This window comes from Sapajus apella, unplaced genomic scaffold, assembly GCF_009761245.1.
Source record: "Sapajus apella isolate SASKATOON/1434 unplaced genomic scaffold, GSC_monkey_1.0 scaffold6, whole genome shotgun sequence".
NCBI lineage: Eukaryota > Metazoa > Chordata > Mammalia > Primates > Cebidae > Sapajus > Sapajus apella.
In genome coordinates this window covers 79161709-79187542 of record NW_022436946.1, presented here as the reverse complement: position 1 = coordinate 79187542, position 25834 = coordinate 79161709, and the positions used below count along the sequence as shown (strand labels likewise).

Here is a 25834-nt window from a genome sequence, read left to right as displayed (position 1 = left end):
AATATATCTTGTTTACTGTCATATTTGCAGCACTTAGAACAGAGCAGCTGAATATAGAAAAGGCATTTAATAACTACTACTTGAATGAATAAGGAAATACATTTCTGCTTAAGTATTTTGTATACCTTTCCTTGCTATTCCATTCACACATCCACTGCTCTCCTTTAGGCCTTCATAATCACTATTTTGATGTTGATAATGCTTTCTAGTGATGTCCCTTTCTTCATTTTTTTTCTTGCTAAAGCCCCCTGACTTTACTGTCTGGCTATTTGTATAACTTTCTTTATGCCATTCTTTTGATGAACAAAGAAGCACTTGTACTATTAAATGCATCTTGCCAGGATCAGGGTAAGGGTAGTGATGCATAGGGAGGGTTCCCTGTGTTTGGCATAGGATGAACTGGGTTTATGGAGGTCATGGGTTTATGGTAGAGGAGGCCCCTTCCTTGCTTGTTTCTGCATGTGAATTTAAGGACCAGGGTTGAATATCCAGAACTCCTTCCTGTGGTCGTGCAACTCCTCTAAAGTATGTGTTTGTGTTCAAGGATGATGTTGAGTCTTCAGATGCTGTAAGAAGAGTTTGATCCCATATTTACTCAAGATAACTAGCTTTCTTATCTGTAAAAATAAGTGTCATCTCTCATTCTCTGGACATAGGGAGAGCCCTGGTACCATTAAAAGTATCAATGGAAGAGGAGGATGTTGACTCGAAAACGAGGCAGCAAATTAGATATAAACCTTTTTTTATATTAAAAAAAAAAATCCATGAATGCTCAGCCCATTTCCTTACACACAGTGGACATGTAATTCATCGGTTTTAAATATTTGAGTATTTACATGCTGCTGTGCTGATGTGCACTGGGGGCACAAGAATGAACAAAATAGAAGTAACTCAATTATAAACTAGTAGAGGAAAAAGCCCTAAACCAATCTCATACGAATAAATCATGACTTTAAAATGCTATATACTTCAAAAAAAGATCACACAGAGCCAAGAGAAAAATAAAATATCAAACCCTGTATAATGGGGGGGGGGAGGTGATGATCTGATAAGGTCTTTTTGAGGAAATCGCATATAAATCTGTACATAAAGGATAAGAAAAGGTTATCTGAGTAAAGAACAGAAAGAATAGCAGTCCAAGAAAGCAAACAGCATGGAAACAGTTCTATAGACAGGGCAGAAAAGAGTCTGGGATGCATGAAGCAGTCTAATGAACTTGGTGTATAAATAGAGTATGGAGCAGGATAGCATAAGATGAAGTTAGACAGGAAGTGGCTGGATCACACATGGCCTTGCAACCATCAACTAGTTGATCTCTAGGTTGGGGATCAAGGATCTATTCTATGTTATGCATCCTTATCCTAATGGCTTATCCCTGCTTCCTTGTTTGCTGTTAATCCTTTCTAATAATTCCCCCCATATTTCTAGTTAGAGTCACTATAATTCTTTCAAACCTTCATATCTGCCTTATTTAGTCTGCCTCTTAGGGCTTGTCTTTGTCCCTTGGTGTCCAAGAATTTTGCTACTAGTTAAGATGGAGGAGAGTACATTTCCTGCTTCTGAAATCACTAGCTAATTTACAACTCTATTTCCATGGAAATAGGAATTCAGCAAAAGCAAAATGCTAAGACATAGTTTAGTATATTTATAAAAAATTGTATATAATCCATAAGAAATCTGCCAAGTGGACGCCAATCAGAAGTAAAAACAGAATTTTTTACTGCTTTCCATAAAATAAAGTGTCCTTTTTGTCTCATATAGCCAAATCTAGGGCCTCTACTTTGAATGCCACAGAAGGATTTATGCTTCTCTTTATAGCACACATTTACTGCCCTGATTTTTGTAATACTTCCTGCAAAGAAAGAATAATCATGCCTCTTTGACTTCTATGTACTACAACCATTCACCATGGTGCCTCTCACATAGTAGGTATTTAATAATAACTACACCGAACCCCCCTCCCTGCAGAGAACATTCTTTGAAAGAAGAGATTTCTGCTGAACAAACTGTGTGCCCCAGAGTTCGTGATTAATCAGTTCTGTTCTGTACATATTGCTGAGAGAGGAAGAGACCTTAAACAGAGATAGAGGAGAATGCTATTGGTTGGGAAATTCTATATCAGAATTACAGATGCATATTTGCCATAATGTGGCAATGAATACAAATCATGCAGCCGGTCATAAAAATATATAACATAGAGAATAAAACCGTAAAGCTGCTTTATATCAAGCACTTACTATGCATCAGGTACTGTGCTAAGACTTAACTTCAAGCTGCACAACAGCTCTGCTAGGTAGCTATTATTACTGCTGTATTACAGATTATAAAAAAAAAAGCATAGATGGGTAACATCTGCCATAACCATACAGTTAGTAATCGATGGGGAAAATGTGAAACTGGGTCTGCCTCATTCAAGCTCCAAACAGCTCCCATTCTGCCAAGGACACTCAGTTTTTCAAATCAGTCTAGGTCATGGAGATCAGGGCTGAACATAAAAAAAAAAGAGAGCAAGAGACACAACCTATTGTAAGGTGTTGACCTTTTTATTTTAGGGATTGACATAAGTGACCTGATCCATAAATCATCAAAAGAAAGAGATTATCACCATTAATGGAGTTTTAAAATAATGCTAGCAAGAAGCAGCTCTGCTGTCACGGAAGCAGCTTCATACTTTGTTTGAAGATTCAATCATGGGGTCTGAAATGTCATGAGTCCCCTCTTCAAAGTACTGTTCTGTTAGGTTTGGTTCTATTTATCAGCCTGATAGTTTAGCAAATGTCAACCGTGAATATATACATATATATATATACACACACACACACACATTTGTACCACATTTTGCACCTCAACTTTCCTAATAAGATTTAGCACCAGTTCTTTCACTGACCTTGCTCTAACTTGTCTGACACATATGGAATATATATATACACACATACATATTATATATGTAAATATACACATACTAATACATATTTTTTATATATATATATATATAATATGTGTGTATATGTATATTCCATATGTGTCAGACAAGTTAGAGCAAGGTCAGTGAAAGAACTGGTGCTAAATCTTATTAGGAAAGTTGAGGTGCAAAATGTGGTACATCTACACATGCAATACTACACAGCCATTAAAAATAATGAAATCATGTCCTGTGCAATAACATGGATGCAGCTGGAGGCCATTATCCTAAGCAAATTAATGCAGGAACAGAAAATCAAATATTGCACGTTCTCACCTATAAGTGGGAGCTAAATATTGAGTAACCATGCACATAAAAATGGCAACGATAGACACCAGGGACTGATAGAATGGGGAGGAAGGGAAGGAGAGGGGAGGGGCTGAAAACCCAACTACTGGGTACTATGCTTAGTACATAGGTGATAGGATTATTCATACTCCAAGCCTCAGCATCACGCAATAAACCCAGGTACCACACCTTCACATGTATCCCTTGAATCTAAAATTAAAGTTGAAAAAATAGAGGGATAAAAGGAAACTCTGAGATGTGCTGATTGTGCAACCTAATTTTTTAAAATTCAGGACTTTACTGAATATCTGCTATGAGCAAGGCATCATATGCTCTGAGGATACACTGATGAACAAGAAAGACTTAGTCTCCCTATAAATGCTGCCCCACTGCTTGAGATTTTCTGACTTAGCTCACTGTGTCCCTACATGGACTGCATTAGTCAAGGCACTACCTACTGATTGTTCCAAAATCTAATCAATAGCTAGATCAAATAACTTTATTCTGTACTGCCTTCCCTCTCCGATTTAGCAGAGTCACATTTCTTGGCCTTGAAGAACTGTACAAACTGCTTCTTATACTCTACGTTAGGTTGGTTCAACATATATTTTAATAATTTGTGTTTTTTATCTGTGCCCTTTGTTGATTTAAAAAAAAAAACTCAACTCTGAATTTATTGCCATCATCAAGGAATTTTGTGTATGCAATGGCTTTCATGTACAGCAAGGAGTCACCGACCCACTGTCAGCAAAACATGCTTTGTGAAATGTTTTTTTCAGAAAAGGAGATACAGTTGCACAAATTGCTTCCTGTTATCTTGGTGTCTCTTGTTAGCAGCAGCACGCATTTTCCATGAAAGCTGGCAGGGGTTGGAATGCAGACCGAGGTCATGGACCTCAGCACAGCTAACTGGCATGTACAGGGATAAAACCTGCAACTTTTGCCTCATTAGCACCATGTCCCCTACTGAGTTAACCAGCCATAGGCAACTGGAGAACTCTGAAGGTTAATTCTTTCTGCCCATAGGTAGAGTTACAGCTCAATGGACTAAGCCCTTCAAATGTTAACACTCCAAGCAGGAAATTTTAAGTGGAAAAAAATGGCTGGTAGTACAAAAAGGTTAAATGAATTGAAAAACGAGTCTAAAACAGACTTGCAGTTTTTTTAAGAGTTGCATAAAATATTCTGTAACTTTAATAGAGGTTATGACTCAAACCATGTTTCAACTCATGTGATTGCCAGGAACTATTAAAATAAATAGCACAAATAGGGCAATTAAATATAGATACTAACAGCTTCAAACCACAAGAGGAAAAGAAGCAGCTTTGTTTTTCATTTAATAACACCCAGGTGAGTTTCTTTGGAATTAGTGCAAATGCCTGTTTTGAGAAGCTAGATAGGGAGGAAAACTGATGAGACGAACAGGTTGTGATTATTTCCACCCTCAGTCCTGGTCCAAGTTAATGTATCATTATGAAGCAGTGCTACTGCTAACCTACACACAGTCAGTCAGAAGAGATGGGTTCTGAGAACACAGCCAAGCCACCACTGCCTATGCAGCTTAAGATAAACATCATACCTTCCCTTTACACTTCTCAGGTATCCTGTGACCCCCAAGTCATAGCTCACCTTCAAAGGCACCCTGGTTGTTCTCTCCCGGTTCCTGTGTCTTGATGGTACAGTATAGTGCGAAAGAACAGACGACAAGTCCCTATCTGTAAAAATCCTTCATGTATGAAATGAGCACTCACAAAACTGAACTGAACAGAGCCCTGCTCTCTGTCAGTGTGACCATGGTGAATAGAATGTGAACATCAAAATGGACCTTCCTGCATGGATAGGGAAAACCTAAAACTATTGGGTACTGCTAGGTGAAGATAAAGCCAATAGGTCCTCAACAGTTAGAGACAAGAATGATGGCAAGGATGTGACATGTCTATTCGTTCTTCCATGTTGGCTTGCTGGCAGAGGTGTATAGACTAATAATTTGAAAACAGCTAAGATTTATTGTGCTCTTAACATATGTGATATGCCAGGAACTTAGAACATTTTATTTAATATTTGCAATAGGTAGTTATAAAAGTACAATGGCCAGGAAGGGCAGAGTCAAGATTTTAACTGAGGGAGCCTGTCTTGCCTCCACTTTGCCTATAGTCTTACTAGAGTGTTCTTTGAAACAACAGTGCAAGTAACAATCACAGCTCACAATTAACAGGACAACTTGTAATGGAACAAATACAGATGACTTTCTTTACAGATGGGATTAAACTTGTATGGAATAATTACACAATGACATTACAGAGTGGAAGATAGAGACTATAATCGAACAAATAATTGCAAGTGAAAGTGTTTTCCCTATTCCAACCTTTTCTGTGGGTATAGAAATGAAGTTATATAAAATCCTAGAATTACAGTGCTGAAAAAGGATCCTCAGAGATCTTCCAGAATATTATGTTAAGGTCATAAAGCAGTATTGCAAAGTATTTATACCTTTACCAAGTGGTCAACTCAAATAGATGGTATTAAAAAGTATAATTCTCTCATGTAATATTAAACCTTTTATCTAATTTAATTTACAGAACTTCTTTCAAATAGTTAGCAACCTTCTAGATGAAGAAAACAAGGAAAAATGGGAAGATGCACAACAGGTAAGGATGGGGCTTTTTTTTAAAATGAAGTTGGCTAAACGAACTGTAAAAAATATGTGTAAATTAATGGCTTGCTATTTCAGGAAAACAAGAGATCTTTACATCAGTCTAAGTTATATCCTAGTAATTTTTGAGGAAACAAATGATCTTTATCATATCAGTCTGCAATATTTATACGTGTGAAAAAAAGCTGAGCAAGTTTAAGCAAATTAAAACTTTAAGGATATAATGTGTAATAATTATATGCCAAACCAATAAGTTCCTTTTCTGTCTACAGAGTGTGGGAAAAACAGGACATATAAAAGTACATATTTCAAATCAAACTATGGAGTTTTGACTAATAAAACCATTTGCATTTATTACAATGTTACATATAATATGGATCATAGAGAGAGAGATTAATTTTTATTCAAATCCAAGAATTGTAAAAATCAGGCCACACCAAAAATTATATTACGATTTTTAAAACAGATCTGTGTTATGCTTTATCAATATAGCAAGTGACCTTATTGGTTTGGGTATTTTTTAGAAATGCCTTGCATTACCATTTGTGATATCCTAACTGATATACAATGACTAATTTTTTTTTCCTCTGAATTGCAGGAAAAGTTGGTTAGAAGTCTAGAAAGAGAGGAAAGTTATGTTTTTAAAAATTCTATGTGTGTTTAATTTAATCGGATATTAAACTTCTTTAGGTTTCTACTTGACTCTTGTTAAAAATAAAACCAAAAAAAAGGACATTTACTGAGGTTCATTCAGATTTTCCCTTTATAATCATATTCCGGGTCTTCAGAAGTAAAGCATGCCCTTTATCCTACTATGACAGGAGCTCTAAAAATAGTCCAGTGTGGGTCTACCTCATTATCAGGTACAAATTTCATGCATCTGGACACAGCCAGAAAAAATAACCCCTTAGTTTAAGAGTTCAAATCTATTTTTTTCTACTAATTTGAGTTACACATTTGTCCTTGGCTTTCTTCTAGAGGACAACCTCATTCACTCATTCTAAGAAGATGGTGTCTTTCCTTAGAATACAGCTGTAGAGGCTGAGTACATCTTTCTAGAATGCTAGAGACAATTAATTATGGATATATTTAGAAGAAATATATAATATCCTATTTAAAACAAGACTGCAATTCATCAGATGCTGTTATTTACTGTGAGGGCCCAACTTTAACAAATAATGAATGGTGGCAGAACTTCCTGTCAATGAAAAATCCTGAATTCATAATCCATCTATTTCCTTGGGATTTTTAGCTATATGCTTATATATAAAATATTTTTCCAGTAATAATAATCCTTAATGCTATTTTAAAAATAACTATTTGAAACTGAAAAGAAAACAAAAACAACCCTGTTATGTAGCTTTTACTCAAGTGGTGTCATAAATGCAGCCATGTGATGAATGGGTCTCTGAGTTTGTGGCACAAAGGGTGAACTTCACAGAAATAGGTGCTGTTTAAAATCTGCCAAAGATAATCCTTGTGGGCCTCCTTATTTTTGAGTAATAGACTCAAGTGAATATAAAACAGAACTCCGTGTGCATTTGGAAAACAAGCTGAGTAAAATGGTGACTATTGACTTTGGAAGGTTTTTGCAAACAAAACTTATTCTTTTGGATAGTCATTTCATAATTTGTTACCCATTAGCTACAGTTATGAAGGATAAAACTATGTTTAGATAAAGCATCCTACTAAAAACATAGTATACTAAAGTGAAAAAGAAAACTACATTTTTTCTCAGCACTTTGGGAGGCCGAGGCGGGTGGATCACGAGGTCAAGAGATCGAGACCATCCTGGTCAACATGGTGAAACCCCGTCTCTACTAAAAATACAAAAAATTAGCTGGGCACGGTGGCGCATGCCTGTAATCCCAGCTACTCAGGAGGCTGAGGCAGGAGAATTGCCTGAACCCAGGAGGCGGAGGTTGCGGTGAGCCGAGATCGCACCATTGCACTCCAGCCTGGGTAACAAGAGCAAAACTCCGTCTCAAAAAAGAAAACTACATTTTTATATAGCACTACTTCATACTCCACCCGTATGACTAGAGTTGACAAATCCAGTTTGGTCAAGACAAGCCATTTGAGCCATGTATTATGTTCAATATTTCTTTATTATTTTTAAAATTCAAATGTCTCTAGAGCAAATGCAAACTGCGGCCAGTGAGCAAAATCCAGCTTGAGGCTTATTTTGTTAATCATATTTTGGAATATAGCCACAGCCATTCATTTACATATGATCTATATATGACTGTTTTGGTGCAACAAGGAAAGCGTTGAGTTGACAGCAGAGACCTCATGCCCTGCAAAACCTAAAATATTTACTATTAGAGAACAGAAAAATTTGCCAACCTTTTATAACCTGCTTTATAACATTTGACTACAGTTGGAGAAATATAATTAAAAACAAAACCTTTAGCCAACCTAAAAAATACTCTCCACAAAGGTAGAAGAGAAAGAGAACACGTTCATTATTGAATAAGCAGTAAATCAGAATGTAATGTGTATCATAGGCAATCTGCTGAGACTACAAAGACAGAAAGAAACCTTACCCTATTACATAGCCAAGCAGTGTCCTCAAGATAAAAAGTAACTAGTCCAGAAGAGGACTAAGAGCACGTTTTTGTCACATATAGGTCATCCTAAATTCACTTGGTAATTGACGGTGACCATCTTGTTACTTAATTGACCTTATTCAAAGAAAAATAACCTCCTTGTATCTTTATGACTGGAGGTAATTTTGCCACTTGAAGCAAAATTCAAGACGACTCTTAAGTTAGGCTTCTACCCTTTACAAAACTGAGAAAGAGGGGCACTATGTTTTTGTATATTTACCTTTGAAAGAGAGACATTCCTGGATCTTTAAGCTGTAGGAGACTATTTAGCTTTTAAATACATTGGCATGCATTTCAAAGAGAAAGAGTACTAACAATTATGAGTTTTCCAAAAGTAAATTCTCCAAGAAAAGGGAGAAGAGAGTGGGGTTAAGGGAGGGAGGGTCTCTTCCCTCATTTTAAACAGCAAAAATTAAGCCTCTTATTTTCATTTGTATTTATCCTTTCAGTACACATACTCATATATATATATATATGTACCTACACAAAGATGGGGGGAAATACAGTAGTAGCAGGAAGCCTTGGCGATAACAAAAATCTTATGCACATTCTTGGAAGTGGGATAATGGACTTTCATAATTCATGTTTAATGACTAAAAATGAAGCTAAGAAGCAGGTTTTATCCCCCAAATCTTTCTAAAATTAAAAATGGGAACTATCTTAGCAATACATGTCTAAGTGTAATATCCATTGTTCATGTCTTCAAGTATATGTGAGTAAATATACTATCCGATATTTAGATGGACACAGCCACAAGCCGCTTTGAAATACACATGTGCCTGCTGTCCTTTCCAGCTCTTACTGTATGCTTTTCTACTATTCAGAATGTCTTTTCGTCTTCTGCACTGGTCTTTGCAATTACAAAGCAGCTAGAACTCTCTAATCCACTTAATTTTTCATGTCTAGAAAATCCAGTGTTGCTGAATGGCCACAAGAAATTAGCCTGACTTCAAAACATTTTCTGCTCTAAAATGGTTATATAATGCAGGCTGACTCTGTAAGCTTTATGGGTTATACACACTAAAATTCATGTGACCTTTTCAACAGCCTTTATGTTCGAAACATTATCAACTATTGCCACTATCAGGTTGCCTAAAAACAAACAAACAAAAAAACAAAACACACTCATCTATTTGTACTGTGTGAGGTGCCATGATGTTGGAAAAAAAACCCTTAGGCCATGGAGGCAGATGTTCCTTTAGGTAGATAGGTAGGTAGATGGATGGATGGATAGATGCATAGAAGGACAGTTAGATAGGTAGATACTTCTCAGCCACCATTAAAGACACAATATGGCCTTAGGTATGCTCTGTTTAACCTTCTTGAGTTCTTTCTTCCTCTTGCCTAAAATAGGGATAATAATTCTATAGGTGTGTTTTGTATATGTACATGTAAAGCACATGCCCTAGAACTATTAATATTTTTGTAATCCTATAATTATTGACAGTATTCTTACAGTCGACATTATAATTATTAAAAATAAATGTTTCAAGTTATTTATTATTATGCAATAACTTAAAAGTTTGTAAATATATTCATTGTGGCAATAATAATAGTTTTACCTCCTGTGTTCCTCATACAGATACCAAGCTAAACATGTGAAAGGCCCAATTTCAGTGTTTGTCCTACATTTTTGTTATAGTTAAGTGATAGAAAGAGCCCATCAAAAGTAAAGTCATGTATTTTCTGAGGAGATATTCTGTTAGATATTTTGAGTTTCCTTAGATTTATGAGGGATTGATCAACACATCATATTACTTCCAAAGTTCCTCCCATGTGACATATGATGTCATTCTCAACTATTAATTTAAAAAATACTGCTATTGCCAGCTGCAGATATTTTTTCAAGTAAAATGAAGCTCGTTTGTTTTTTCATGTAGGTTTTAAAAAATTCAGTTATATATCCCATGGTATGCATAGATTTTTTTATTCCATCTAACCTTTGCCTATTTTTCTAGATTTATCCAGGATCAATAGAGTTAATGCAGGTGATTGAAGATTTTATACACATTGTTGGAATGGGGATGATGGACTTTCAGAATTCATACTTAATGACTGGAAATGTAGGTAAGAAATAGGATTTTCCCCAAAAATCTTTCTGAAATAATAAAAAAAAATTGCAAGTATCTGCGCCATACATTTCCAAGTGCAATATCTGTTATTCATATATTTAAGTATATGTAAGCAAATATATTTCTAATACTTGGTGTCTGAATTTTAGATGGGTCTAAACACATTACACTGTATATATATGCACACACACACATACAGTTGTATTTATCTTCATGCATTTCTGCTTGTAGGCCTGTTTGTATCTTCATGTGTATATGTAGGATAATGTGTTTTTTCATCTGCCAAATGCTCAACACCATCCAATCTAGTTATGAAAGTGTGTGTGTGTGTGTGTGTGTGTGTGTGTGTGTCTGTGTATGTATACAGACTGTAATTTTTAAAACAATATATTAGTCTTCATGGTGTTCCATACATTGTTCTTGTGTCTAGCTACTTTCTCACTGCTGAATCTGTGTGTGGTGGAACAGAACACTCAAGAATACTTTCCAGGGTTAAAATGATGGTGCGGCTGCTGCCACTGCAGTTTTTTCTGAATACCTTCCAGTGCACAGTGGATCTCTCAGGTCCCTCTGTAATGGATTCTGTAATGCAGCAATCATTATATTAACCAAATGACATATTTCTCTTTGTGGTTAAAAATTAACAAGAGCAAAGAAATAGTCTTCTTAATGATATACATTACATTGGTATAGGCTTAGAGTTTTCTCATTTCTTTAAAGTTTCTTCTGATGATGTTACTGTGATTCAGAATTATTTTCTTTCATTTGTCATACTTTAATAGCCTTCACATAAAAACTATTGAAGTATACATAGTAATGTGTTTACATAAACATGTTTTGCCCTGTATTAGTATTCACAAATATTTAAGCTTTAGTTTCTGGATTAGGAAGAGACCTACTTTGGTGAGAGAATTAACTAGGGAAGTTCAACTAGCAGAGAACATATTTTTTTTTATTATTATTAAGGTTTTTAGTGGTTCATTTTATACTTAATTTCTTCTGAAGGTCCCTAAGCCCTGCAGGGACTCATTTTATCCTAGGATATCTCTACCAGGGTGACCTCAGATTACAATAGGTTATAGTTAACTATTCGTAATATTCTTCTCTTGAGGAAAGACTGTGTAATGGAGACTTCAAAAGTCAGGAGATATTTTGGAGCCCATGTATTCTCTTCATGCAGCAAAGGCCTTATCAGTGAGTTTAACAACTTAATGCACCTTCTGAGCCAATTGGAGGGCCCAGATTTTTTGAAGAGTACGTGTCCAGCAGCTTGCTGCCAGCTCAGTAATGGAGCAAGCTGTTCCTTCTTAAGGACAATTAGAGTAAAAAGAGACCAAAGATGGTATCGTTGTTGAAGGATTAATTCAGAAATCAGAGAAATTCTCAATTAAATATCCGTTATAAAAGTGGCTGGGAAGATAAAGGAAAGAAAGTCTGTAGGAAAGGTAGAGCATGTCTGTAGAAAAGGTTTAGCAATCACAGCTAAGAGTTTTAAGGTATATGGAAAGAATCTAAAGAGAGTCTACTAGAGATGCTAGTTGCTCATGCCAGAACCACTTTCCTAAGGGAAGGGAAATGAGTTATGAAGGGTCCTGTGGCAGATTGGACAATTGGTAAAGGAATTTGAGTTAAAATGACATAGAAAAATAGAGAACTATTTTTTTCTTCTTTTTGTAAATGTTAACATCTAATTCTAAAAGGCACTGCTAATTAAAAGATGGATCAGATCAATACATGGCATTTGTGCAGAATGTGTTTGGAAAAAAGAACTGTAAAAAACAAAGCCAATCTCAGATCTAGAAAACTTAAATTTGGATTTAAACTTAATTTGGATTTATGTTTCAGAACCACAGCATATCACATTTTCTATAGCACTAGCATTATTTGCTATAAAAATTTCATAATGTCCATAAATTGCAATCATTTATTCATCTTTAGTCTCTTTGACTTACCAAGTTTGTTTATTTGAAAATGTTGTGCATATTTTTGCGATAAGATTATGCTATCTAGGTTTTCCTTCTTCCCTTAAATGTGATTAAACTTTAAAAGGTATATTTAGCATAACTCCAAGCAATCAAATGCTGCAAATAAAGTCAATATCATCCTATATCATCATCCATCTTACCTTGTTCTGCCTTCTAATTATTTATATAGCATAAATTTTTCATATTAAAAGTTGTGTTCTGTGAGTAAAAATTCTAAACATTATTTATACTGACTATCCAAAAGAGGTCTTATTTATTGTTGATTTCCTCGAATACTAGCCCAGGGATGGACACTGTAATTTGGTGACTAGAGCTGAGTGCTATGCTCCATAATATTCAGGAGTTTTCCAAATTGTATACACTAGTATCAAATTAAGTAATACGAATAATGATCAGTTACTATTAATACTTTTTATGTTATCCAGTTTGATACTGTGTATGTAAAACACAATATTTTGTCGATATTTCCAATGTTTTTGAGCACGGACATGCAGAGAGACTATTTTACAGTAGAAAGTTGTGAAACATGTGAGTTGGCCCTCATTCTGTCTTACATCCTAATATTAATTATCCAACAGTCTGCTCATTATACTGAGCAGATATGTATGCAGGAACATAGGCATGCACACAGCATGTGAGCGATGAATAGAGACTAGTTAACTAAGAAAGTTTGTTCCTTACAGCTATTTTCTTTAGAATGTGTTGGATTAAGACTACTTAAAGAACTTCAAAGATCATAATGCATTTTAGAGAGATTATAAACTATTTTTCATAAAGCCTATATGCATAGCTACCTCACTTTTCTAGACGATAGATAGTAAACTCCTGAAGAAAGAGAGTTGAACAGTCAAAATCAAATGCCAAAAGGACCATGCAATTTAATAAAAGACTCTCAGAACTAATAGGTTATTTTGTTTCAACTTTAAGTATTGTTTCATCATTTCTGTTTTCCGGTTGGAGTTGGAAGCAGAGGCAGTGCTATTAGAGACACATATATAGCAAATAGAATAGATCAAATGCTGGAACAATAACAAGAAATATTTTTTCCTCATTGTCATTTCCCAAAGAAATTACACCTCATGTCTCACCTTTGAGAGTGTTAGTTCTAAGGCTTAGGACAATAATTTATATTTAAAAGCATGGCCTTAATTCATCAAGATAAAAGTTCGTAGAATCTGATTAAAATCTCAGAAAAAGAGTGACAAATTTTAGAAAAACTTTCTTCAAAAATAGTTGAAATGAAAAAGTTTAAAGCTTCTTTTATTTTTCTGAAAAATGTCCCCACCTATATAAACTTTTTATAAATGAAATGCTCTTATATGATAAAATCTATGAACATTTTGGTATACATGCATGCATGCACATTTTTGTAGGGAGTATGTTCATAGCTTTTATCTGTTTCTTAAAAGCTTTGTGATCTCAAAATATTTAACAGAGGTTTGGAAGAAAATAGTCTACAAACAAAGATTTTAATCCAATGAGCTTATAAAATAAGCTTCAATAGAATGTTTAGTTTTCATTTTTTAATATGTACATAACATGAAAGTTGTCATACATGAGTCAATGAGCATTTACTTAAGACTAAATGCTCTGCTAGTTTATATAATTACTGAACAAATGAATATATGAATGAATGTATATGAAAGATTTCAATTTTCAATATATCTCTTTTTAAAAAATATATTTGAAATACTTTAAATATCTGCATAGGTAAACGTTTTTTCTTTTAGGAAAAGCATGTGACCTTTTCAGCATATCAATAATTTTTAAAAATGTATTAGTATCAATTAGGTCTTGAGGGACATATCTTTATATTATTTAATATGAGGTATTTTTTAAATGTTATTTTTTTCAGCAAGAGAGAAAGTTATTTTCTTCAATGAAAATATTATTTGAAGATTTATTTCAACTTACTTTTTATACTTTCCATCCAAACATATTTCCTTAGGTACCTTGCAGTCTTATTTCCCTTTTTATTTTCCTGAAACTCCTATTGGAAAAGCCTTCTGGAAACTTTAATTCCCAAGTAAATTTGCTCCCATTTTTTATTCTTCACATCCTCTTTGCTTTACTAACTGCTCTTTTTCTTGATTCTGTTCATTCCTTTAATATTTTTTTCATTACCTACAGTTTAAAATATAATCAAAGGATAAATCTAAACTCATGGCTTGCAAATATTTGGATTTCTTTTGAGGTAATAGCATAAAACAAATAACATGAAGCCCTGACAAGGATAAAAGTAGATTGTTTTGAGGTCCAACTGTTTGCAATTCCAAATACAAAATAGAATATATAACATCTGACATAATTAGAATGACAAGGCAAGTGAATGGGACTCTATTGTTCTAAGGATTTGTCAAAAGTCACAGTGGTGTATTTAGAGTTTTCATTATATTTCCGCTTATATATTTTTCACAATAACCTCATGTAGCATATTACATTTACTTTTATTGATAAGAATATTCTATTATTTAGAAATTAATTGTATTAATTTTGAACCTACAACTAGAATTGTATTCATTGACCTGAATTTGAGGAAGATCAGTGATGAATCACATGTTACTGGCCCACTGACTGTTCAAGTAAAGACAAAAACAATTTCTCTTTTACTGTAAGAAAAGCCTTTGCTAAGCTATTCGGGTCATTAAAATAAAGGACTAATCTTCTAGCCTGCAAGAAAATTGCATAAATAAATGAATTTATGCAATAAATTCATAAAAGAATTAAAAGACATAAAAGAATTACATAAATAAATAAACATCAAATACACCTCCATATGTGTCACATAAGCCAAATGTTAGTGCTTTATTCCCGAAGATGTTGTTCTGTGTAAGGATCAAGAAAAAGTTCTTAGAGAAGGAAGCATTTAATGTAGACTTTGAAGAATGGCTGGAATATTTATAAGTCAACATAAAGAAGAGTGAGTAGCAAATAGATGGTTACACTACAGAACATTCTGTTAGCAAAGACGATATAGAGATGTCAAAATTGAAACTGCTTGGGGAAAAAGTGGCCTCTTTTAATAAAAACACATATGTATAGAAGTGAAGGAAGTGAAATAAAATTGGAAAGGCATGTTGAAACATGGTTCTGAATTACAAAGATAATAGAGAATCACTGCAGCTTGACCTGATAAGAGTTGTGCTTCAGTAGAACATACGTGAGATCAGAAAATAGAATTGATTGAAATTGGGAAACACCATAAACATAGTTAGTCTAAATGTAGATGGAAGGCTTTTAATAGTAATTCATGCAGGAGACGATGAAGCCAGGAATTGCTGGTGGTAAGAATAGGAGCTGACATGTGGGTATGAGTTTGAGATACTGTCTGAGACTAGAATTGATAGGATTCCATAACTGACTGGGGTGTGGGAAAGAAAGGAGGGATTGAGATTATATTTATTCAACACACATTTGTGAGTATGTTTAACATATTAATATTTAGACAAGTATAGCCCCCATGTGAAAAAATGAAAAGCTGGGTGCGGTGGCTCATGCCTGTAATCCTAGCAATTTGAGAGGCTGAGACAGGTGGATCACGAGGTCAGGAATTCAAGGCCAGCCTGGCCAAGATGGTAAAACCCCGTCTCTAATAAAACTACAAAAAAATTTAGCTGGGCACAGTGGCAGGTGCCTGTAATCTCAGCTACTTAGGAGGCTGAGGCAGGAGAAACGCTTGAACCCGGGCGGCAGAGGTTGCAGTGAGTAGAGATCACACCACTGCACTGTAACTTGGGTGACAGAGTGAGACTGTCTCAGAAAAAAAAAAAAAAAAAGAAAAAAGAAAATGAAATCTTGAGTTTTCTTGGAGAAGTCAAATCTATAAATACACATTTGGTGATCAACTGCATAAAAGTGATAGTTGAAGCCATAAAAATTTTTTTCAATTATCAATATAAGATAGAAGAGACATAGGTAATGTCTACAATAAAAACAAAGAATCAGAGTTGTTGTCAGAGGAATAATGGTTAGAGGTAGTAGGTATAAGGAGTTCCAGAACAAGATGATAAAAAATCAGTGTCATTTAATTAATAAAATGGAGATAACTTTGCAAATTGATCACTCTACTTATTAATTGCTAGTAAAGTAAGAGTTAAGAGAAATCTTATGGGATTATCAATTCTGTAACATGAAAATTCTCAAGGGAAAGTGCAGACACAGTGAACAGGATCTAAATTTTCTAGCTCTTTATGTGGTTTCAATGGATTACACTTTTAACATTTTGATATAGTAATCTTTATGAATTTACTTTATATAGATGAATGTGGCTACACCCACTTACAGCTATTTCACAACTATTTGTTAGGAATTATTTGATGCTGACAACATCAAGTAAGAAGGGAATGATTCTTAGGCTAAATAAGATCTTCAAATACAGAATACTATAATTATTAGTTGTAATAGGTTTCAAAAGTTATTCTGATGTATAAACCCTAACAGAAGAATCTAAAATGTATCAATTTAGTTATATGGTAATCCAATAAGGCTAGTGCCTTGAAAACATTAAAGTAAGATATATTTCTTCAAAAAGCTAAATATCGGTGTCTCTTCTTGGTTTAGAAAATATTAAATATTAGGTTTTTCAGAATGAACATTCATAGTTGATGATTTCTGAAATGAATCCAAATTCAACCTGAATAATAGTGTGATACAATGTTGACATCTCCGTTCTCTGTGCAGTACCTTTACATCAACATCAAATCTATGTTCTTTCTTATATCCACTGGCAAACTTAATCATTTATATGGTAGAATATCTTGTTCTCTAATAGAGAAACAAACTTTCAGTCTGACAATATAATTATAAAATAGATGCCTTCTCTTTCTAGGCTTATTTTCCTTTCTGTTACTGCTTAGTTTTGTGATTCACACATCCCCATCTCTTGTTTAACTTCCTTTCTTTAAAAATGAGATATTTGTAGTCTGTTGACACCACGCCTGAAAAAAAAACACAATTTAACTTTTTTTTTGGTATGTTTATTTGTAGCACCTGACGTAGGTTCAGTCAGCCAGATTTGAGTCTAAATGTGTTAAGTTCTATCTCTGCCTTCTGGCTCTTTACCACCCTTGCTAAACACCTGAAGCAAGTGGGTGTTTTTCTGTAGGTCAGGGAAAAAAAAATACAACTAAAAATATCTGTTTCTTTATTGTGCTAACTTACTGGTTTCCTGAGAAAACAAATAGATCAAACATAGTTTTAACTTTGATACGCAGCCATAGAGTTTTTTTTTTTTTAATTGCTTCTGATTTAATAGGAATTATCTCATGGTATTTACTAGGATCCTCTAATTTCACATGGTTGGGGTGGAAGCACTAGAGAAGGTGACATTGTGAAAGTATCAGACCCTCTTAGGAGCAAACAAGACAAGCTGCCCAGGGGTGTGATGGGCTTTCCTGCACACAACTAAACCGAAGGCTGAGGTCCCCCCTAGTGCTGGTATAATAGATTGCTAATGATTCATAGATTTAACCAGCTTTAAAAGGCCTCAGAAATTGATTCAGTAAATATGTGCCATGTTTTGTCCTAGAAGATTTCTCAGTGAACAAATTAGACAAACTTTTTGCTCTCATGGAATTTATGTTTTGTAGTAGACATATGGATGTCAAATCAATGCCATCAAACATGTCCAGTGGTTACAATTGTTAGGAAGAGGAGTAAAGCAGTGGACAGGGTGAGTGGTTAACAAGTCAAGAGAGCAGTGTCATTTCAGGGAGGGTGACCGGGGAGGGCCTTTCATATGCAAAGTGATATTTGAGTGTAGACGTGAACCTTTAGATCATGAGATGCAGTAACATGTAGGGGCAGAACACTTCAGACAGAAGAAACAATAAGCACAAAGGCCATGATGCACTCATGTGCTTCATGTATTGGAGGAACTGGGGAAAACCATGAATGCTTAAATAGCTGAGGGAGGAGTTTTGGGAGAAAATGAAGTCAGAAAGGGAGTGAGAAGTGAAACCGTAAAAGGAGTTTGTCTGAGGTCTGAAAGAAATGCAAGATGCTTAACAAGTATTTGTCACTTAACTAAGGGGATACATCCCGAGAAGTGCATCCTTAGACTATTTTCTTGTGGGAATATTATAGACCGTACAACCTGCAAATCTAGGTGGTGTAGCCTACTACACGTCTAGGCTACATGGTATAGCCTGTTGCTCACAGGCTACAAACCTGCAAAACATGTTACTGTATTGAATACTGTAGGCAGCTATAACACAAGGGTAAATTTTGTGTATCTAAACATAGGTAAGCTATAGTAAAAATCTGATGTAAAAGATTCAAAATGGTACACCTGCACAGGGCACTTAAGATGAATGGAGCTTACAGGACTTACAGTTGCTCTACAAGAGTCAGTGAGTGAGTAGTGAGTAAATGAGGGCCTAGGAAATTACTATTCACTACTGTAGACTTTATAAACACTGTACTCATAAGCTACACTAAATTTATTAAAAAAAAAATTCCAATAATAAATTAACCTTGGCTAACTACAACTCTTTATAAACTTTTTTTAACTTTTGCACTCTTGCAATAATACATTGCTTAAAGCACAAACATACTATACATCTGTAAAAATATTTTCTTTCTTTTTGTCTTTATTCTATAAAACTTTTTTCTATTTTTAATTTTTTTAATTTTAGATTTTTATGTTTTGTTAAACCCAAGACATGAATTCACACATTGGCGTAGGCCCTACCCAGTATCAGGATCATCAGTGTCACTGTCTTCCCCTTCAGATCATGTCCAGCTGAAAGATCTTCAGGGGAAATAACATGCATGGAGCTGGCCTCTCCTATGATAACAGGACTTTCTTCCAGAATGCTTCCTGAGGGATTTGTCTGAGGCTTTTTTACAGTTAACTTTTTTTTTTTTTATAAATAGGAGTATACTCTAAAATAATGGCAAAATATACAGTATAGCAAATATTAAGCAATAGAAATTTTTCAGCTGCATTATAATTTTATGTGACTACCATCACATATAGGGTCCATAGAGGACCAAAACATGTGGTGCTACTAAAAGGCTCATGTAGCTACTAAAAGGATTATTCTGACTATGAAATGGAGATATTGCAATACACTATTGGGGGCTTGAGTGAAAATAGGAAGAGCAGTGCTGTGTTTACTGCAATGGGCCAGATGGGACAACAGAGTTTGGGTCGAGTGACAGTGGAAATAGTGAAAGGGAGTCAGATGCTGAAGATATTTTAGTAGTTGATCTAACAGAGCTTACTAACAGTTAGAAATGGTGTATGGAAGAAAGAGAGCACCCAGTGTCTCCACTGCATCTCCAACCCAACTACAGAAGCAAGACAGATTTATGTCAAAAATTTACTTTGGCAGCTATTTGAATGCCTGCAAAGTTTAGAATTCAAAGCAGTTTTATTTTGGCTTCTTAAAAATATGTTATCTTTCCTAAGTTGAACCCAAATCCTTGCTGCCGTGGTTTAAGCCCATTTCGTTTTTACTGTTCTCAAAGAGATTGAGTAATTTTATCCTCAGAAGCCATCAGCATTCTGTCATCCCATATAAATCCTTGGGCAAAAGCCAGAATGAAATTGTTCATTAAAATGACTTTATAAAACTACACCTCATATTGAGTTGCCAGCTAACAAAGGAAATAAATTCTACTTGCCCTACCAATTTTGTGTTTCTTCTTCTATTTGTAAGGCCATGGAACCTTGAGAATAGAACTCTTTTTTTTTTTTTTTTTTGAGATGGAGTTTCATTCTTGTTTCCCAGGCTGGAGTACAATGGCACGATCTCAGCTCACCGTACACCGTAACCTCTGCCTCCCAGATTCAAGTGATTCTCCTGTCTCAGCCTCCCAAGTAGCAGGGATTACAGGCATGTGTCACCACACCTGATTAATATATTGTATTTTTAGTACAGAGGGGGTTCTCCCTGTTGGTCAGGCTGGTCTTGAACTCCTGACCTCAGGTGATCTGCCCACCTCAGCCTCCCATGGTGCTGGCATTACAGGCATGAGCCACCATACCCAGCCAAGAATAGAATTCTTAAGGCTCAACCAAGTCCAGCAGGAAATTAATCAGCTCCATTATTTTGAAAACAGTTTTCTGGTTTTTTTAAATAAAAATTTAAAAATAAGAATATATATAAGTTTATTATCTAAGTTGGAAATAGATTTGCAAAACCTCTTTATCTCTACAGTTTTACAAATGTTATTTGTAATGGAACTACTCTGATAGTTGTAACCCTGGACCTTAATGTAGAAAACACTGAGCATGTTATGATGTTTCAACTTATCAGTAGGCCTGCAGTCTTTTAGAAGTTAACTGGTGTGAAAAAAAATAGTAATATAATATTTCTAAACTTATCTGTTTTATACAGCCATTCTCAAACACACAATTTTATTCATGGTGTCAGTATTAAATAATGCTTCTTGTCCTGGAAAAACCTGAAAACATTGTTAATACTCTTTCTTGTTTTGAGTGACACAAATGCCCTAAACTTTCTGGATTATCACATATTATGCCAATTTCTAGCCCTAAACTTCTGAACTTCCTTCACAAGTACTTTTTGAGTACAAGGTAAAGAAAAGTATTTATATTTGTTTTCCCCCTTTTATTTCTCAAGATTTCTAAGAAAAGTTTTACTATAGCATCCTTTATATTTTGTAGCATTCCCCAAATTAATGTTTTCACAAATATTCATGATACTATTTACTCTTCACAGCCTTTCTGCCTAGGGGAGAATGGCACCCACATAATTTGTCCTACATCAGTGCATCCCATTCAGAGTGGGTGCATTTTTTTTCCCTTTGCATCTTGGTAATTGAAAGTTAAAGATTTGTTTCATTACCTTGCTCAGCCAACCATACTCTAACCTACTTCTGTTATATAATGAACTTCAGTGTAATTTTTTTATGATGTGACTCTAAGGAAATCATATTCACATGCTCTATATTTCTACATCAAGGTAAAATAACCCCTGACCATTTTTTTTCTTTTATACTCATATGCTTCATATGTATCTACTTTGTTAAAAAACTTAAAATTGTTTTTCTGGCTAATTACACAAGTTAACCTTTCAATAAATCTTTTATACCATATCTTAGATAATGAAATGTGAACTTACTTGTTACTTCTTCACTCTCCATCCCTTCAGCAACTGTTTAGGAGAGAGGGCATAAATAGAGGGCCAAACCTTTCATTCTACGGCCCATAATTTCTTTTGGATTTTTTACCTACTAAGAAAATATTCATGGTCTAAAGAACCCTAAGGAGGTCACACAGAATTAAGTTGGAAATGTATGATATGTGGAATGTACATTAATGTGCAGCAGCATTGGGAACATGAAAAGCAGAGGAAAAGCTGTCTTCTGCTGTAGCTCTACAGTGTATGAGAAAAGAGCTTAAGGACTAAAGAATGAAATGAATATAACAGAGACAGTGATGATAAAGATATATGCTTGAGTGGTATATCTTGGTATACTAGACTTGAATTGTGAAAGATGTTCTCAGGTAGAAAACTATGACTTCAAAAACTAAGATTTCTGATGAGAATACAGGCCAAGAATTCTAGAGCTTCTTACATGTTTTTTTTTTAAATATATATTTTATTGCATTTTAGGTTTTGGGGTACAAGTGAAGAACATGCAAAATTGTTGTATATGTACATACATGGCAATGTGGTTTACTGCCTTCCTCCCCACCACCTATATCTGGCATTTCTCCCCATGTTATCCCTTCCCAACTCTCCACCCCTCTAGTTCCCCCCAACAGACCCCAGTATGTGATACTCCCCTCCCTGTGTCCATGTGTTCTCATTGTTCAAAACCTGACTATGAGTTAGAACATGCAGTGTTTGATTTTCTGTTCTTGTGTGAGTTTGCTGAGAATAATGGTTTCCAGGTTCATCCATGTCCCTACAAAGGACATGAACTCATCATTTTTTATGGCTACATAGTATTCCATGGTATATGTGTGCCACATTTTCCCTGTCCAGTCTATCATCGATGGGCATTTGGGTTGGTTCCAAGTCTTTGCTATTGTAAACAGTGCTGCAATGAACATTCCTGTGCATGTGTCCTTATGATAGAACAATTTATAATTCTTTGGATATATATCCAGTAATGGGATTGCTGGGTAAAATGGAATTTCTCTTTCTAGGTCCTTGAGGAATCGCCACACTGTCTTCCACAATGGTTGAACTAATTTACACACCCACCCACAGTGTAAAAATGTTCCTATTTCTCCACATCCTCTCCAGCATCTGTTGTCTCCAGATTTTTTAATGATTTCCATTCTAACTGGCGTGAGATGTATCTCAGTGTAGTTTTGATTTGCATTTCTCTAATAACCAGTGATGATGAGCATTTGTTCGTATGTTTTCTGGCCTCATATGTGTCTTCTTTTGTAAAGTGTCTGTTCATATCCTTTGCCCACTTTTGAATGGGCTTTTTTTTTTCTTGTAAATCTGCTTTAGTTCTTTTTCTTTTCTTTTCTTCCCCCCCCCATTTATTTATTTTATTGTATTTTAGGTTTTGGGGTACATGTGAAGAACATGCAAAATTTTTGCATAGGCACACACGTGGCAGTGTGATTTGCTGCCCTCCTCCCCATCACCTACATCTGGCATTTCTCCCCTTGCTATCTCTCCCCAGCTCCCCACCCCCCACCGTCCCTCCCCATTTCCCCCCAATTGACCCCACTGTGTAGTGCTCCCCTCCCGGTGTCCATGTGTTCTCATTGTTCAACACCTGCCTATGAATGAGAACATGCGGTGTTTGATCTTCTGCTCTCTGTCAGTTTGCTGAGAATGATGGTTTCTAGGTTCATCCATGTCCCTACAAAGGACCCAAACTCATCGTTTTTGATGGCTGCATAATATTCCATAGTGTATATGTGCCACATTTTCCCTATCCAGTCTATCGTCGATGGGCATTAGGGTTGGTTCCAGGTCTTTGCTATTGTAAACAGTGCTGCAATGAACATTTGTGTGCACTTGTCCTTATAGTAGAACGATTTGTAATCCTTTGGATATATACCCAGTAATGGTATTGCTGGGTCAAATGGAATTTCTATTTCTAGGTCCTTGAGGAATCGCCATACTGTCTTCCACAATGGTTGAACTAATTTACACTCCCACCAACAGTGCAAAAGTGTTCCTATTTTTCCACATCCTCTCCAGCATCTGTTGTCTCCAGATTTTTTAATGATCACCATTCTAATTGGTGTGAGATGGTATCTCAATGTAGTTTTGATTTGCATTTCTCTGATGACCAGTGATGATGAGCATTTTTTCATATGTTTGTTGGCCTCATATATGTCTTCTTTTGTAAAGTATCTGTTCATATCCTTAGCCCACTTTTGAATGGGCTTGTTAGTCTTTTTCTTGTAAATCTGTTTTAGTTCTTTGTAAATTCTGGATATCAGCCCTTTATCGGATGGGTAAACTGCAAAAAATTTTTCCCATTCTGTTGGTTGCCGATTCACTCTGATGACTGTTTCTTTTGCTGTGCAGAAGCTGTGGAGTTTGATTAGGTCCCATTTGTCTATTTTGGCTTTTGTTGTCAATGGTTTTGGTGCTTTGGTCATGAAGTCCTTGCCTATACCTATGTCCTGAATGGTTTTGCCTTTTTCTTCTAGGGTTTTTATGGCGTTAGGTCTTATGTTTAAGTCTTTTTTATTTTATTTATTTATTTTTTTTTTTTTGAGATGGAGTTTCACTCATGTTACCCAGGCTGGAGTGCAATGGCGCGATCTCAGCTCACCGCAACCTCCGCCTCCTGGGTTCAGGCAATTCTCCTACCTCAGCCTCTTGAGTAGCTGGGATTACAGGCACGCACCACCATGCCCAGCTAATTTTTTGTATTTTTAGTAGAGATGGGGTTTCACCATGTTGACCAGGATGGTCTCGATCTCTTGACCTCGTGATCCACCCACCTTGGCCTCCCAAAGTGCTGGGATTACAGGCTTGAGCCACCGCGCCCAGCCATGTTTAAGTCTTTAATCCATCTGGAGTTAATTTTAATGTAAGGTGTCAGGAAGGGGTCCAGTTTCTGCTTTCTGCACATGGCTAGCCAGTTTTCCCAATGGCATTTATTAAACAAGGAATCCTTTCCCCATTGCTTGTTTTTGTGAGGTTTGTCAAAGATCTGATGCTTGTAGATGTGTGGCGTTGCCTCCAAGGCCTCTGTTCTGTTCCATTGGTCTATACCTCTGTTTTGGTACCAGTACCTTGCTGTTTTGATTACTGTAGACTTGTAGTATAGTTTGAAGTCAGGTAACGTGATACCTCCAGCTTTGTTCTTTTTGCTTAGAATTGACTTGGCTATGCAGGCTCTCTTTTGGATCCATATGAAGTTTAAGGTGTTTTTTTCCAGTTCTTTGAAGAAGGTCATTGGTAGCTTGATGGGGATAGCGTTGAATCTATAAATTACTTTGGGCAGTATGGCCATTTTCACGATACTGTTTCTTCCTAACCATGAGCATGGAATGTTTCTCCATCTGTTTGTGTCCTCTCTTATTTCCTTGAGCAGTGGTTTGTAGTTCTCCTTGAAGAGTTCCTTTACATTCTTTGTTAGTTGTATTTCTAGGTATTATTGCTACAAAGAGAGTTTCAAACATGTTAACCCATAGACATAGCCACAAACATTTGGGTTTGAGTTTTCTTTTCTTTTCTTCTCTGTCTCTCTCTCTCTCTCTCTCTGAAGAATTCTAGAATTTCTTACATGTTAAGACGTAGACCTAGCCACAAATATTTTGGGTTTGAGTTTTTGAGGTTTCTTTTATCTTCGCTCCCTTTCCTTCTCTTTCCCTTTCCCTTTGCGTTTCCTTTTGTTGAGACAGGTTTTTAATCTGTCATTCAGGCTGGGGTGCAATGATGTGATTTCAGCTCACTACAGCCTCCATCTCTGGGACTCAAGTGATTCTCCTGCCCAAGCTTTTTGAGTAGCTGGGACTACAGGCATGCACCACCATGCCAGGCTAATTTTTGTATTTTTGGTAGAAACTGGGTTTCACCATGTTGCCCAGTTTGGTCTCAAACTCCTAGACTGAGGAGATCCTCCTGCCTTGGCCTCCAAAAGTGTTAGGATGACAGATGTGAGCCAATGTGCTAGCAGTCTTTTTTTTTTTTTTTTCTTTCTTTCTGTGAAGAACTTGATTTTCTACAAAAAAAGGTCTTGATGACCTGTGTGCCCTTGGGAAGGAATTGTTGCCTAAAGAGAAGTGTTGCATAAAAGGGTTGTTGCTTTGTCTCAGTTTAAGAGATCTTCAGAGGACTGGAAAATGTTTTTAAAAATAG

General features: G+C 35.6%; 1 protein-coding gene across 6 annotated transcripts in view; it reads left to right on the top strand.

Moving 5' to 3' along the window:
• The window catches only part of ADGRB3 (adhesion G protein-coupled receptor B3), a 741588-nt gene that overhangs the window by 347752 nt on the left and 368002 nt on the right, over nucleotides 1–25834 (top strand). For all 6 annotated transcript variants that reach the window (XM_032274421.1, XM_032274422.1, XM_032274425.1 and 3 more), the window contains 2 exons: nucleotides 5830–5898; nucleotides 10471–10579. In XM_032274421.1, coding sequence (XP_032130312.1) covers nucleotides 5830–5898; nucleotides 10471–10579 — 178 coding nt within the window. The remainder of the gene's footprint in view (nucleotides 1–5829; nucleotides 5899–10470; nucleotides 10580–25834) is intronic.